The sequence below is a fragment of the Aotus nancymaae genome, unplaced genomic scaffold (assembly GCF_030222135.1).
Source record: "Aotus nancymaae isolate 86718 unplaced genomic scaffold, 86718_ANA_hifiasm-v0.15.2.pri h1tg000059l, whole genome shotgun sequence".
NCBI lineage: Eukaryota > Metazoa > Chordata > Mammalia > Primates > Aotidae > Aotus > Aotus nancymaae.
In genome coordinates, this window is record NW_026988473.1 from 33,764,307 (window position 1) to 33,777,969 (window position 13,663).

Below are 13,663 nucleotides of genomic sequence, written 5' to 3' on the forward strand. Positions count from 1 at the left end.
AACAGCCCTGGACATAGCTTGTCTATAAGTGATGTTTGTTAGTTGAGTCTTAATTGAATTGCTTATAATAATGTATTCTGCAAGCTGTTTTCAAAGGAAGAATTTCTTTTCTTGGGTCATAATTATTTGCCTGGGTGATATGCAGGGCATTTGTATTGCATATACTTTTTATGCCTTGCAGATTTGTTTCCTAACCTTTGATAAAGAAGAATAGCTATGTCATTGGTTATTTAGAATTTAGCTGTATTGGTAGATTATCTTTTAAATAAGAAGCAAAAAATATTGAGTTATAGTCTATGTCAAGGATCAATTTTTTTTTTTTCTGTAAAGCACCAGTTAATGAATATTTTAAACTTTTGGGGTCATGCAGTCTTTGTTGCAGCCATTCAGCTTTACTATCATAGTGCAGAAGCAGCTATAAACAATAAATATGTAAACAAATGAGTGTGGCCACATTTCTATAAAACTTCATTTACAAATACAGGTGACTGGTGAACCAGATGTGACTGGCAGTCCTTAGTTTGCCACTCTTTGGTCTATGGAAGAATTATATAGCCAGAGAGAGATTTTCCTGGATGTGCCCTTATATACAGTGTTTAATGAGCATTATTCATTTCTCCTCTTTTAACTCACCAATGGCAAAGATTTATGCAAATATTAATATTGACAAACTGTCCAGGAAATATGTGTATGTATATATGTGTGTGTGTATGTATGTATGTGTGTGTGTATATATATATGGCCCCTGTTTTAGAGTAAGAGTAAACATCCATTTAAAAATACTAACAGATGGTAATTTTTATTCACTATCATTTACTCAACAAATTTTGATTGAGCACTGTATTAGTCTGTTTTCACACTGCTGATAAAGACATACCTGAGACTGGGAAATTTACAAAAGAAAGAGGTTTAATTGTACTTACAGTTCCGTGTGGCTAGGGAAGCCTCATAATCATGGCAGAAGGCAAGGAGTGGCAAGTCACATCTTACATGGATGGCAGCAGGCAAAGAGAGAGAGCTTGTGCAAGGGAACCCCTCTTTTTAAAACCATCAGATCTGTGAGTCTTACTCTCATGAGAACAGCATGGGAAAGACTTGCCCCTATGATTCAGTTACCTCCCACCAGGTGCCTCAAAGATGATATTTGGGTGGAGACACAGCCAAACCATATCAAACACCTGCTGTTCACTCAGTACTGCCCCAGGCTCTGAGTGGACATTGGTGAGGAAGATCTTGGTCACTGACCTCATGAAACTTATAGCCCAGCAGGTAGACTGACATTTAACTGTTAATTGCAGGTATGTTATATATTTTCATAAGCCATGTTGTGCCAACTGCTATGATACCATGTCTATTTAAAGAAATAATTGAAGTTTAGAAAATTGGTGTATGCAACAGTTTTTCCTTGGATGAGGATAATTACAGGTATTAATTAAACTTTATCTATTTTTATTTAAGAAAAGAAAAGAAAGAGAACAAAAAATCAATAAAGAAATGGAAGAAAAAGCAGCAAAGGAACTGGAGAAAGAATACTTGCAAGAAAAAGCAAAAGAAAAATATCAAGAATGGTTAAAGAAGAAAAATGCTGAAGAATATGAGAAGAAGAAGAAAGAAAAGGTATTTTTATTAAAGTGATCAGAGTACATAACTTTGGTGTTCATATGTGTCAACTACATCTTAAAACAAGTATTTAATAGAAAATTGGCACTGTCTTGGCATAAAATAAATACATGAAGCTATCCCAGTTTATCCTTTTATGCTGTTTTTAAGCTTCAAAAATGAATATGCATTTGTGGTTTTCTTAAGTTGAGAAATATTAATAAACCTGTTGATATTTTTTCAGTCAGGTTTAAAACTTGTTGTTGTTATTTTAAATATTTTTTAATTCACTTTATGGGAAGTCTTACTACCATTTTATAAATTACTTTTCTTTGAAAACAGCAAATGCTTTTTTTCTTTGTGGGTTTGATTTCTCATTGTTTTTCAGAGCTGGACACCTTAATGTGTGTCCCTGATCATGTTCAATATTGTACTCATATTATAAAAATATGATTCAGTATTATGGCCAATAAGCCATTGGTGTAGGAAGCTATTAGAGAAAAGGAAATCAGTAGAATTTGAATGCAATGTATAGTTACAGAATATCCCTGTAAATATTTTGGTCTTGTCATTTTAAGGAAAAAGAAAAACAACAGCAAGCTGAATTACAGGAGAAAAAGGAAATAGCAGAAAAAAAGTTTAAGGAATGGTTGGAAAATGCAAAACATAAACCTCGTCCAGCTGCAAAGAGCTATGGTTATGCCAATGGAAAACTTACAGGTTGGTTTTTATGTTATGTGGCTTACATAAATATGGTTTGCAGAAGCAAATATTATACACTTTTTAACAGAAATAGAAATGTGTAAAAATTATTTTTCTTTCAAATTACTATTTTCCGGAAGATTATACTATAAACATACCAAGTTCCTATGGAGATGCTACAAATGTACTGTCATTCTCCACAAGTCAGGTATTTGTATTTCTTAGAAGCAGTAGTTACAAAACTGCAAACTTATGCTCTAATGATTTCTAACATTAAGAAATAAATAATGTTCTCTTACATTTCTTCAATGATAAAACCTTAATTAGGATATATTTTAAGGGGACACTTTGGCTCCTCTCCTTCTAACCCTCTCTAAGGCAGAGCTTCCCATGTCCTTGGCACATTCTTTGTGTGAGGTAGAATACTAGACAGCACATGAACCAGACACAAAACCGATTGGCCTTTAGACTTGGTCTGATTATAAAGGGTAATGCGTGTTTTTCTTTGTGCTTCATGTTGGAAGCTCATACCTTGCTGACAGCTGCCTTCACTTGTTTAAGTGATTTATTATTAAAATACCCCCATTCTGTTTTGTTCACACAATAGAACATATTCCAGACTTTGTTTTGACCATCTTGCTGAAGTGAGTGTTGACATATCTATGCAAAGTGGGTTGTCAGTGTCTGAAAGACACATTCCTGCTGTCAGGATTAGGCCTCTCTCATATGTCACGAAGGGTCATCTGTTTTAGCTACTGAGCATGGCCTGCTCCTTCTTTTTGTTTCTTGCTTGAAAAAAGAGTAATAAGCAGTGGCTTTAACCCAATAATTGGGTAGTAAACTTAAAAGTTTAGGTGGGAATACTAAACATATTGACTAGAAGTTAATTGCTAAAATAATGGATTTTTTTTGCATTTTTAATGAGTTTAATTCTAATAAGCAACATATTTGTCTACAAATGCTGTACTTAAGTCTCTGTATTCTTTATGCTGATATCATATTTATAAATTATGAAATAAAGGAATTTTGGTGCCAGTAGTGACTGAAGGATTTGGAGATGATTTGCAAAATGTTCTTCCTTCAAGTGTGCTTATTAGATGTCAGACATCACAGTACTTTAAATGCTTTATATGCATCAGCAAAAGAATGCTCCATAACTCATAATCACAATTACAGTGATATTGTGAAATCTTGTTGACAGTGGTTCAGAATTTCTGTGATTCTAAATAAGAATCTTGATTTACTATAACTTCATATGAAAAATAAATGTTTTTCTGTAAACTTTAGCATCTGACAAGAGGAAGGTAGTATACAATCAGTAGTTTCCTAGACTGAGTTAAGAAAATGAAAGTTTTGTTCAATTTAAGGATAGTAAAATTAACTTAGTAAAATTTTTATAGGAGTTTGTATTTACATAGGTTTTAACACTAATATTATTTGGAGTCTTAGAATTATCATTTATGTTTTAAATTTAACTGTAACATTTACTGTATTTGGAAAATGTTACTTCTTTGAAAATGTTAAGGAGTTTAAGTTTTAAATAAGTCAAATTGGCTTATTAGTGATAATTTGTCCATTTGACATTTTAACGTTTTTCTAGAAGTTTGAAGTGGCTTCTTTGATCTCAAGAAGTTTTTTCTTGTTTTGATCTGATTTTTTCAATAATTTTAGGTTTTTACAGTGCAAATTCCTATCCAGAACCAGCTTTTTGTAATCCAATTCCATGGAAACCAATTCATATGCCACCTCCCAAAGAAGCTAAGGATCTATCAGGAAGGAAGAGTAAAAGATCTGTGATAAGTCAGCCACACAAATCATCATCTCTGGTAATTCATAAAGCCAGAAGCAATCTTTGCCTTGGAACTCTGTGCAGAATACAAAGATAGCATATGTGGAAAATAACATGCTTTTATCTGGAGCTATTTAATTTTAAAATCAGAAATGTTTTTTACTGCTCAGTCAGTAATTCAACATTTAATGTGATTATTGACAAATAGCAATTTTTGCATTTGTATAGGGAGTCCTTAGGGTTGAGGAAGATATTTTCTAGATTTTGGTTTTTATAAACTTTTCAAGGTTGATCTTGACATGTTGTTTTGCAGAATAAGTGGCTGAATATTTAATAATTGTGTTTGTATTTAGCTTGTATTAAAAGCACATTGTAATACCAATAAAACTAACAATTTTTCCTGTATTGTTTTATACTCTGTTATTAGTTTACATTTATGAACGTAAGATTAATTTATTCAAACAAGCACTACTAAACTGCATGCTTGAGTAACCCTTAGAAGAATTTAAAGCAAAAAAGGAAATTGCAGAAAAAAAGTTTAAGGGATGATGGGTTAGAATTTAAGTGGGTTAGCACCAAAGTAATCAAAAACAGTCTTTGCTGATGGCATATTTTTCCCTATGTAGATATTTTAATTTTATTTATATTTATTTATATAATTTTATTTATATTAAACGTATTATATTTATTTAATTAATTATTTTATCTCCCTCTGGCTCTGTTGCCCAGGCTGGAGTGTAGTGGCGTGATCATAGCTTACTGTAACTCATGGGCTCAAGTGATCCTCCCACCTCAGCCTTCTGGGTAGCTGAGATTACAGGAGCATGCCACCATGTACAGGTAATTTTTTTTTTTTTTTTTTTGACAGAGATAGGGTCTTCCTATGTTGCCCAGCGTGAGATATTTTTAAATTAACTAACTGAGGCATTTTTTTTTTTAATAAATCAGAGTTGTGATTTCCAAAGGAAAATTTTAAAGCATTATTTTATACTTTGGCCGGGTGCGGTGGCTTATGCCTGTACTCTCAACTCTTAGGGAGCCATAATTGGGAGCATAACTTGAGCCCAGGAGTTCAAGACCTGCCTGGGCCGTATAGCAAGACCCCATTCTCCACAAAAAGGAAAAAAAAATACAAAAACCATTATTTTGTACTCTGATCTTAGATTGATGTGTAGTAATCTTGAGACACTGATAATATTTTTCCACCCTGTAAAAATACTTAAACATTAATTATAATTAGGTTGCTAGTTTTAAAATTAGGATTATTGCACATTATTTTTTAATGTTAAAAATGTTAAATGTTAAATGACATTTTACTGAGGTAGAAATCACAGATCTTATTAATAAATATATTTTAAGTATAGTGGTTCAAATGATTGCAAAATAATGCCCAACACTTTTTATTAAATGTAAGTCTTTTATCTTTTTTAGAAGACGATCAAGAAATGAAAATTTATTGTGGCAGTATAAGAATATGTAAGTTCATTTAAAAGTGATTTCCATTTAGAATATATTCCATGTTTCTGCCAGATGAGTCATCTGCCAGGTTTCTGGTGATCTGCAGTGATGTTGGTCAATGCAAGGAAACAGCAATACACTCTTTGAAGAGTATTCATGTCACCAGAAGTCTAGGAAAATTCACTTCTAAGCAGAGAACAGTTTATTAGGAATCAGTAGGGTTCATTGGGTCCAAATGTTGCTGAGATGTAGAGATATGAGCATACTTCTCAGAACCTGTCAGATACAGTGAAACTTACAGATGATCATTCTACTTGAGCAAATTCACCTATATAGAGAGAACATAGAGTTTGCCTGGGTAGCAATAATCTTGTTTATAAAAAACATATAGGGTATATATATTCCTGAATTTGTGATGGTTTTAGATATAGTTGTTATATCTTAAAAAGCTAAAGATCTATCAGGAAGGAAGATCTACTTTCAGCTGTAACTATAATCCTAATAAGTCTTTACAGTCATTCAGTCATTCATCATTATATATATCCTGAGTTCACTAGTTTGAACTTTATTCTAATCATAATAGGAAACGTCTGGAAGATTTTAAGTCTGTAATTGATAAGATCTGGTTTATCCTTTGAGATTACTATGGCTGCTCTGAGGAAATTGGCCTGTTGGGGGCAAAGAATGGCAGCAATGAGACCCATTGGGAGGACTTTGCAGTATCCGGCAGAGAAGTCATGATACCTTGGATTAAAATGGCAGCAGTGACACAGTAAAAAGTAAAGATAAACTTGGGATATATTTTGAAGATGGAGCAAACAGGACCACTAATATTTCGATGTCAGATTGAGAAAAGGAGGAAAAATCAGATATGACTAGTTTTTTGGCCTGATAACCAGGTGAATGATGATAACTATACTAGAAATATGAAGACTGAAAAGAGCAGGTATATGGGCTGAGATGGGGAGAGGGAAGACTTTAAGAATTCTCTCCTAGATTTGTTAGGTTTGTGATACCAACTTCATAATCTGGTTAAGATCGTTAAATATATGATGCTCTGGGGAGAGCCAGGATAGTAGATACAAATTTGAGGAACATTAGCACATAGATGGTATTTAAAAGCATGGGACTTGAACAGGTTACCTCAGAAGAGTTCAGATGGCAAAAAAGGAGGGCTGAGTATTCCAATATTTAGAGATTAAGCAGCCAGCAAGGATCCTGAAAACATGTGGCCAATGAAGTAGAAGGAAACCAAATAGAGTAGGATGTCACAGCCATGAGTAGAAGTGAGGTGTGGGCTCTGTCCAGTGCGCTTGAGAGAGAGGAGCCTTCATTATTGGATTTCATAAGATGAAAGAGGGTCATTGTTGACCACAATGGCAAGCATGTCTTGAACAATTTCTATATGCCTGGTATTGTTGTGCTTCTATATGTGCTATTTATATGTGCTATTTTAATCCTCACAACAGCCCTGTGAGATAGTTACTTTTATTATATTTTATAATATATATTTATATTATAAAATATATTAATATTATATTTAAAAATATAAATATATATAAATATATTTATAATATTTATATAAATATTTATATAAATAGATTCATATATTTAAAATATATAAATATATATAAATATATTAAAATATATTTATTTTATATTTGGGGGAACTGAGGCACAAAGAAGTTACATTGCTTTTATACTTAGTAAGTCACAGAACATGAATTAGAACCCATGAGGTCAAAGCCCAAACTTAATAACTGTATTAAGGTAAAAACAAGTATGAGACTTCAGTCAAATAGGCTGGAGAGAGAATGGAAAGTGAGAAAGAGCCCATAACTAAAGACATTCTGGAAACGTTGTATAGTGAAGAAGAGAAAGGTGGGATAGGGCCCGGGCATGGTGGCTCATGCCTGTAATCCCAGCACTTTGGGAGGCCGAGACAAGAGGATCACATGAGGTCAGGAGTTTGAGAGCAGCCTGACCAACATGGCGAAATCCCGTCTCTACTAAAAATACAAAAATTAGCCCGGCATGGTGTCAGGGGCCTGTAATCCTAGCTACTTGGGAGGTTGAGGCAGGAGAATTGCTTGACCCTGGGAGGTGGAGGTTGCAGTGTGCCATGATCACACCATTGTACTCCAGCCTGGGCAACAGAGCAAGACTCTATCTCAAAAAAAGAAAAAGAAAAGTGGGATAGGAGCTGGAGCTGGAAGAGAACATAGGGTTAAAGACATTTTCCGTTTGTTTTGCTTAAGCTGGGTGGTATTAAATATGCTTCTCTTGAGGCTGGTAATGATCCAATTGAAAGGGGGGACCTGAAGATTTAGGAGAGATCAGGGGTGATTTTAGTAATGCAGTTCTTAGCATTAATGTTGGTTTATATAGAAGCAAGAAATTTCTTCTGTTTTCAGGGGGAGAACAAATTGTATGTGTAGGTTCAGATGTGGCTGGATTGATAGTATTGGTGGCAGGAAGACAACATAGGCAGTTCTTGTTAAATTACTTCTTGTTCCTCAGTGAGGTGTGAAGGGAAGGCAAGGTCATCAGCAGAGGGATAGGATGTTCCAAGTTTGAGGAAAAGGAAAAGGTAATAGAAAAATAAGCATTTTGGAGAAAGAAAAATTTGCCAGAGAAATTAGTGAGATTGATGGGCAGTGTTGTTTGCCATTTGATATTCTCCTTTAATTGGCCATAAAGACCAATTAGTGGAGTTCTGTCATGTTCTTTATTTCTGGAGAAAAATTTAGCTACTTAGATGTAGACCCAGATTCAGGTATAATTGGGGTTGGTCAAGTAGGCAGTAGGATGAAGGGAAAAAGGAACAAAGCAGTTAAAGTGTTTTCAAGGGAGTGATTATAGTACTGAAACATACTACTTAACACAGGTGCTGAGGAAGAAGTCTTCTGTAGATTTCCCATGCTCTTTTGAGATTGAGTTGGGGGTGCTTGAGTGAAGCTGGAGAGATAGGGGCTTGTGGTCAGGATATTGATGACAAGAACCAGAGTATGACCATGGAAGTGAGTGGCCCAGATGGAACATAGCAACAAAGTTGATGCAATTAAGAATGTTAGAGGCCAGAGCTAGTGCAGTGGCCCACACTTACAGTCCCAGCTACTTAGGAGGCTGAGGCAGGAGGATCACTTGAGGCCAGGAGCTGGAGGTTGCTGTGCACTGTGATTGCACCTATGAATAGCCGCTGCACTCCACCCTGGCAACACAGTGAGACCCTGCTCCAAAAAAATAAGAACTACGGAAGTAACTTTTTAATGTGGATATTGAAAGTGCCAAGTATATGATAGAAGTTGTGGTAGAGAGGAAGATGGCAAGCTGGGTGCTAGAATTTCAGCGAACCATGGTAACTGGCTAGCTGGATGACAGTCAAAAGGAACAGTATTGGCTAATATGGTCAGATAGAATAATCTTCAGAAGAGTGGGAAGTTTTGAAGGAGGAAGGAGATGAAGTGGTTTGGCGGCACCAATGGGGAACAGGGTGGGTAGGGAAAACACTTTCCTACCTATTAACTCCAAGTTCCTGGAGGTTGGAGGCTACAAAGAGATAAAAAACTGTTCTCAGGAGTCCATTGCAGGTATGAAAATCTTTTAAAAGCATGGCCATAGCAAGATGGTTTTGAGGGACAGAGACAAAAGACAGAGCTACCAGTAATGACATTATGGAACCATTCCAGGAAGAGGTGATCGAGGATCTGATGACGGTAGTAGGGTTGAAGAGAAGAAATGTGTGAAAGACCCATCAGAAGTAGAACTTAGGCCAGGTGTGGTGGCTCATGCCTGTATAATCCCAGCACTTTAGGAGGCCGAGGTGGGAGGATCACTTGAGCCCAGGAGTTTAAGCCCTGCCTGGACAAAATAGGGAGACCCTGTCTCTACAAAAAAATTAAAAATTAGCTCGGCATGGTGACTTGCATCTATAGTTTCAGCTATTCGAGGGGCTGGGGTGGGGAGACTGTTTGGGTTCAGGAAGTCAAAGCTGCAGTGAGCTATGATCATGCCACTGCACTCCAGTCTGGGTGATGAGCAAGACCTTGTCTCAAAAAAAAAAGAACTTAAAGGGCTGTTTTGGAGCTAGTGGGTGATGATAATATTAGCAGAGAAAGGGAATACAGGAAGGAAGGACAGCTTTAGGGGTAAGAAACTGAGGAGTTTTTTTTCCTTTCAAATTGTTTATCAAAGTAATCTATGCACATAGTTTAAAAGTCAAATAGTACTGAATGTTGTCTGATGGAAAACAGGAACATTTTGGTTTACTTCTCACTGCCTCACGGTCTTGCTCCCAAGGGGATATTTTATTGTATTATGTCTTTGACAATTTCCTCCCTCACAATATTCTCTGGTCCCTTTTTTTCTAGAATCCTGTTAGACAATTACTAGTCTTCCTGAATTCTCTAATAATTTTAAAGAAAATATTTTTCTCCTGTCTTACTTTTTTCCCCCCTACTCTGGTGAGGAGGACTACTTTCTGTGAGATGTCCTTTATGTTATTTTCTAATACTTGAGTAATTTTTTTATGGCTACCTTATTTTAAATTCCAAACATTCTTTTCTGTTTATTCATTTTTCATAGCTTCCTGTACTTATTTTATGGATGCAGTATCTTTTCTCTTCTCTAAAGACATTAGTTGTAATTTTTTTTTTCTTAATTGACTGTTTCTTCCAGATGCCTTTTTTCCTTCATTTTCCCTTTTGCTGAGATTTTATTGGAGGTTACCCTCAAACGTTTGTTAATCTTTGTCTGGCACTTATATTCATAATATGAATTCCTGTCTGTTCCTATTTAAGAATAGGGCATTAAAAGGCTGAATAGAAGCTATGTGGGCACAGGTAGGGCTTGTCAATGGTGGATTTTTTTGTTGTTGTGGGTAGACTTCCAAATACCTGGAAGTCTTTCCCCCTTAGGCTGTTCATTTTCTCAGAAAAGGATCTTCTAATCTTCCAGAGAAATATGAGCCTAGCTGCCAGTATTCCTGAGTAGGAGCTGGGTATGTAGTTCTATATATCACGTTCATTTCTTGGTAAACTGTCACTTCCTGTGTTTTCAGCCTAGCTAGTTAGTGCATAAGCTTCATTCTCGTTAGTATCTGGTGTTCCTCTATGCTGAGCCCTTCCAAGATTGTGCAGGCTGATTTTTTTTTTGGTATTTATTTCAGTATTTAGAAACCTTTAAACAGTAAAAAAGAAAAAAAAAGTCACCCAGAACAGAGCTAATTAAGAAAGAAGAAAAAAACTGCAACTATTATTAGTGTTCTTAAAAATGAGGAAAAACACTACATCCATACTATCCTAACTCCATCATTCTCCTAACTCAGTTATTTCACCTCCATCTTCTTTGCACCATCCCAACATTTGTAGGAATTTTTGGTTAACTACTGTATTCTCTTTCGTGTACCCCTGTGGCTTTGTACTTTTTTCTTAAAAGAAATTCCTTTGCCATCATCTTAGCAGAGATTGGGGTAGGAACGGAGATAATTCTGTATGATTAATCTGCTATGTTTAATTGGACAGCCTAAATTTAGTTATGAACATAGTGACATAAGGGGACTATTAGAGATATATGTTTGTTGCCCAGGTGAGAAATGTAGTTTTGGGAATAGATATTTAGACTTTATCAGTTTAACATAATCATTGAAACTATGGAGTTGAGTAGCATTTCTCAAAGAGAGTCTGAAGCATGACATTCTTTTATTCTTTCATTCCACCCATATTAAGTGCCTGCCATGTTTGGCCCAGAGAGGGTAGACTAGGATGGAATGTAGAGGTTGAATATAAAGGTAAGGCAGAAGGAAGGAAGCTACTGGAAAAGCAATGAAGATAGTGGGAGGCGCACAAGAGGAGAGTGCACCATAGCGAGAGAGGGGAGCTTTCAGGAAGAGGGAATGGAAGGTCTTCTAGAATATCAAATGCTGCGCAAAGGATCAGGTAGAATGAGCAAGGCATTCCAGTATGTATTGAATTCCTAGCACTATGCTAGAATCTGGGGATTCTAGTGGTAAACAAGACTGAACTAATCCTGAATCCGTTAGCATTTGCATCCTAGCAGAGATTACAGTTAAAGTGGTCCTTACTTAAAGCACAAGCTGTGAGGGCATATGAGGAGGTAGCTAACCTTTGTTGGAGTCAGGAAAAGCTTCTGGGAGAAAATGATTAAGCTGAGACTCAGGCTTGAGGCACCCGAATAAACAAAACTTAGAATTTAATCATTTTGGAGGCTGGAGAATAAGGAATGGACTTGGAACACTGGTGGTTTCCTATGTAACCTTTCTTTCAGATTCCAAGGATAGGTGATGTGACAGCTTTTGAACATCAAAGGAACTTTTTCCAACATTTGTATACATTGACACATTACTACAAAGTTACAGAGGAAATTTCTAAAATCCTGCTCATCTGTAAAGAAAATATTTAACATTCCATGGGAAAATACATTTTGAGGTTTGATGACAAAAATAGGCTGCTGTCTATGGCTCTCAGAGTAATACAGATTGGGCTACTTATTTTAAAAATAAATCACTAATGATTAATTAGCGCTCAAAGCTTATGCTTTCATGGACTTCCTTATTATAATACCTAAGGCCCAGGTGAATAACAAAGAATATAGTAGTTATGTTACACTAACATATTACAATGTGATTTAAATGTGATACCTCAAACTATAAAAATCGTAGAAGAAAACCTTGGAAACACCATACTGGACATCAATGTTGGGAAAGAATTTATGACTAAGTCCTCAAAAGCAATTGCAACAAAAACAAAAATTGACAGATGAGACCTAATTAAACTAAAGAGCTTCTGCACAGCACATGAAACTATCAACAGAATAAATAGACAACCTACAGAATGGGAGAAAATAAGGAACTGAAACAATTGAACAAGCAAAAAACAGCCCCATTAAAAAATGAGCAAAGAACACAAACAGACACTTCTCAAAAGAAGATATACAAGTGGCCAAGAAGCATATGAAAAATGCTCATCACCACTAATTGTCAGAGAAATGCAAATCAAAACCATAATGAGATACCATTCTTATGCCAGTCAGAATGGCTATTATTAAAAAGTCAAAAAACAACAGGTGTTGGTGAGGCTGTGGTGCAAAGGGAATCCTTATACACTGTTGGTGGGAATTTACTTCAGCCATTATGGAAAGCAGCTTGGATATTTCTCAAAGAACTTAAAGCAAACTACCATTTGAACCAGCAATCTCATTACTGGGTATATATCCAAAAGAAAATTGTTCTACCAAAAAGACACATGCATGTATATATGTTCATCGTGGCACTATTCACAATAGCAAAGACATGGAATCAACCTAGGTGCCCCTCAGCAGTTTGGATAAAGAATTAACAAATTATCAGATTGGATAAAGAAAATCTGGTACATATATGTTATGTAATACTACACAGCCATAAAAAAGAACAAAATCATGTACTATGCAGCAACATAGTTGAAGCTTGAGGCCATTATCTTAAGTGAATTAACACAGGAACAGAAAACCAAATATGCATATACTCACTCATAAGTGGGAGCTAAACATTGGGTGCTCATGACATAAAGATGGGAACAATAGACACTGGGAATGACTAGAGGGGGAAAGGAGAGAGAGGGACAAGTGTTGAAAAACTAAATGTTGGTTACTATGCTCCGTACCTGGGTGGGGGGGGTCATTCATACCCCAAACCCAGCATCATGCAGTATACACAGGTAGCAAAACTGCCTGTGTACCCTGAGTCTAAAATAAAAGTTGAAAAGCAAGAAAAGAGTGTTTTCTCAAGCTCTTAAAAAAAAAACAACTAATTTTTCTTTCTCCAAAAAAATATAGTAAATGATATTCATGTATTTACTGTGGTCATTAATATCCTCAATTAAATTTATATGTTGACTTGAAGAAAAAAACACAATTACTTTACAGCGAATATTTACCTACTACTGTTAATAATGGCAGTCTGCCTAAGAGCAAATTTTTCAGAAAGGGCAGTGGTATCTTCAATTACCTTATAAAATTGAGAAGGGAAAATATTCAAATCTGTCATTTGGGAGAAAGCTATGCCTTATGAGCAGAAGTCAGAAGGAACACTACCCTTTTCTTTGCTAGAAACAACAGAGT

The 13,663-nt window shown here is 35.6% G+C and overlaps 1 protein-coding gene across 7 annotated transcripts in view; it reads left to right on the forward strand.

The window, feature by feature from the left end:
• The window catches only part of CCDC34 (coiled-coil domain containing 34), a 327,538-nt gene that overhangs the window by 29,757 nt on the left and 284,118 nt on the right, over nt 1-13,663 (forward strand). For 3 of the 7 annotated variants that reach the window (XM_064365089.1, XM_064365087.1, XM_064365088.1), the window contains exons 4-8: nt 1,459-1,617; nt 2,178-2,319; nt 3,973-4,127; nt 4,820-4,930; nt 5,522-5,566. In XM_064365089.1, the coding sequence (XP_064221159.1) occupies nt 1,459-1,617; nt 2,178-2,319; nt 3,973-4,127; nt 4,820-4,831 (468 nt within the window). In that variant the 3' untranslated portion in view covers nt 4,832-4,930; nt 5,522-5,566. Of the gene's footprint in view, nt 1-1,458; nt 1,618-2,177; nt 2,320-3,972; nt 4,496-4,819; nt 4,931-5,521; nt 5,567-13,663 lie in introns of those variants that run through there. The other 4 variants (XM_064365090.1, XM_064365091.1, XM_064365092.1 and 1 more) reach the window with 3 other exon arrangements.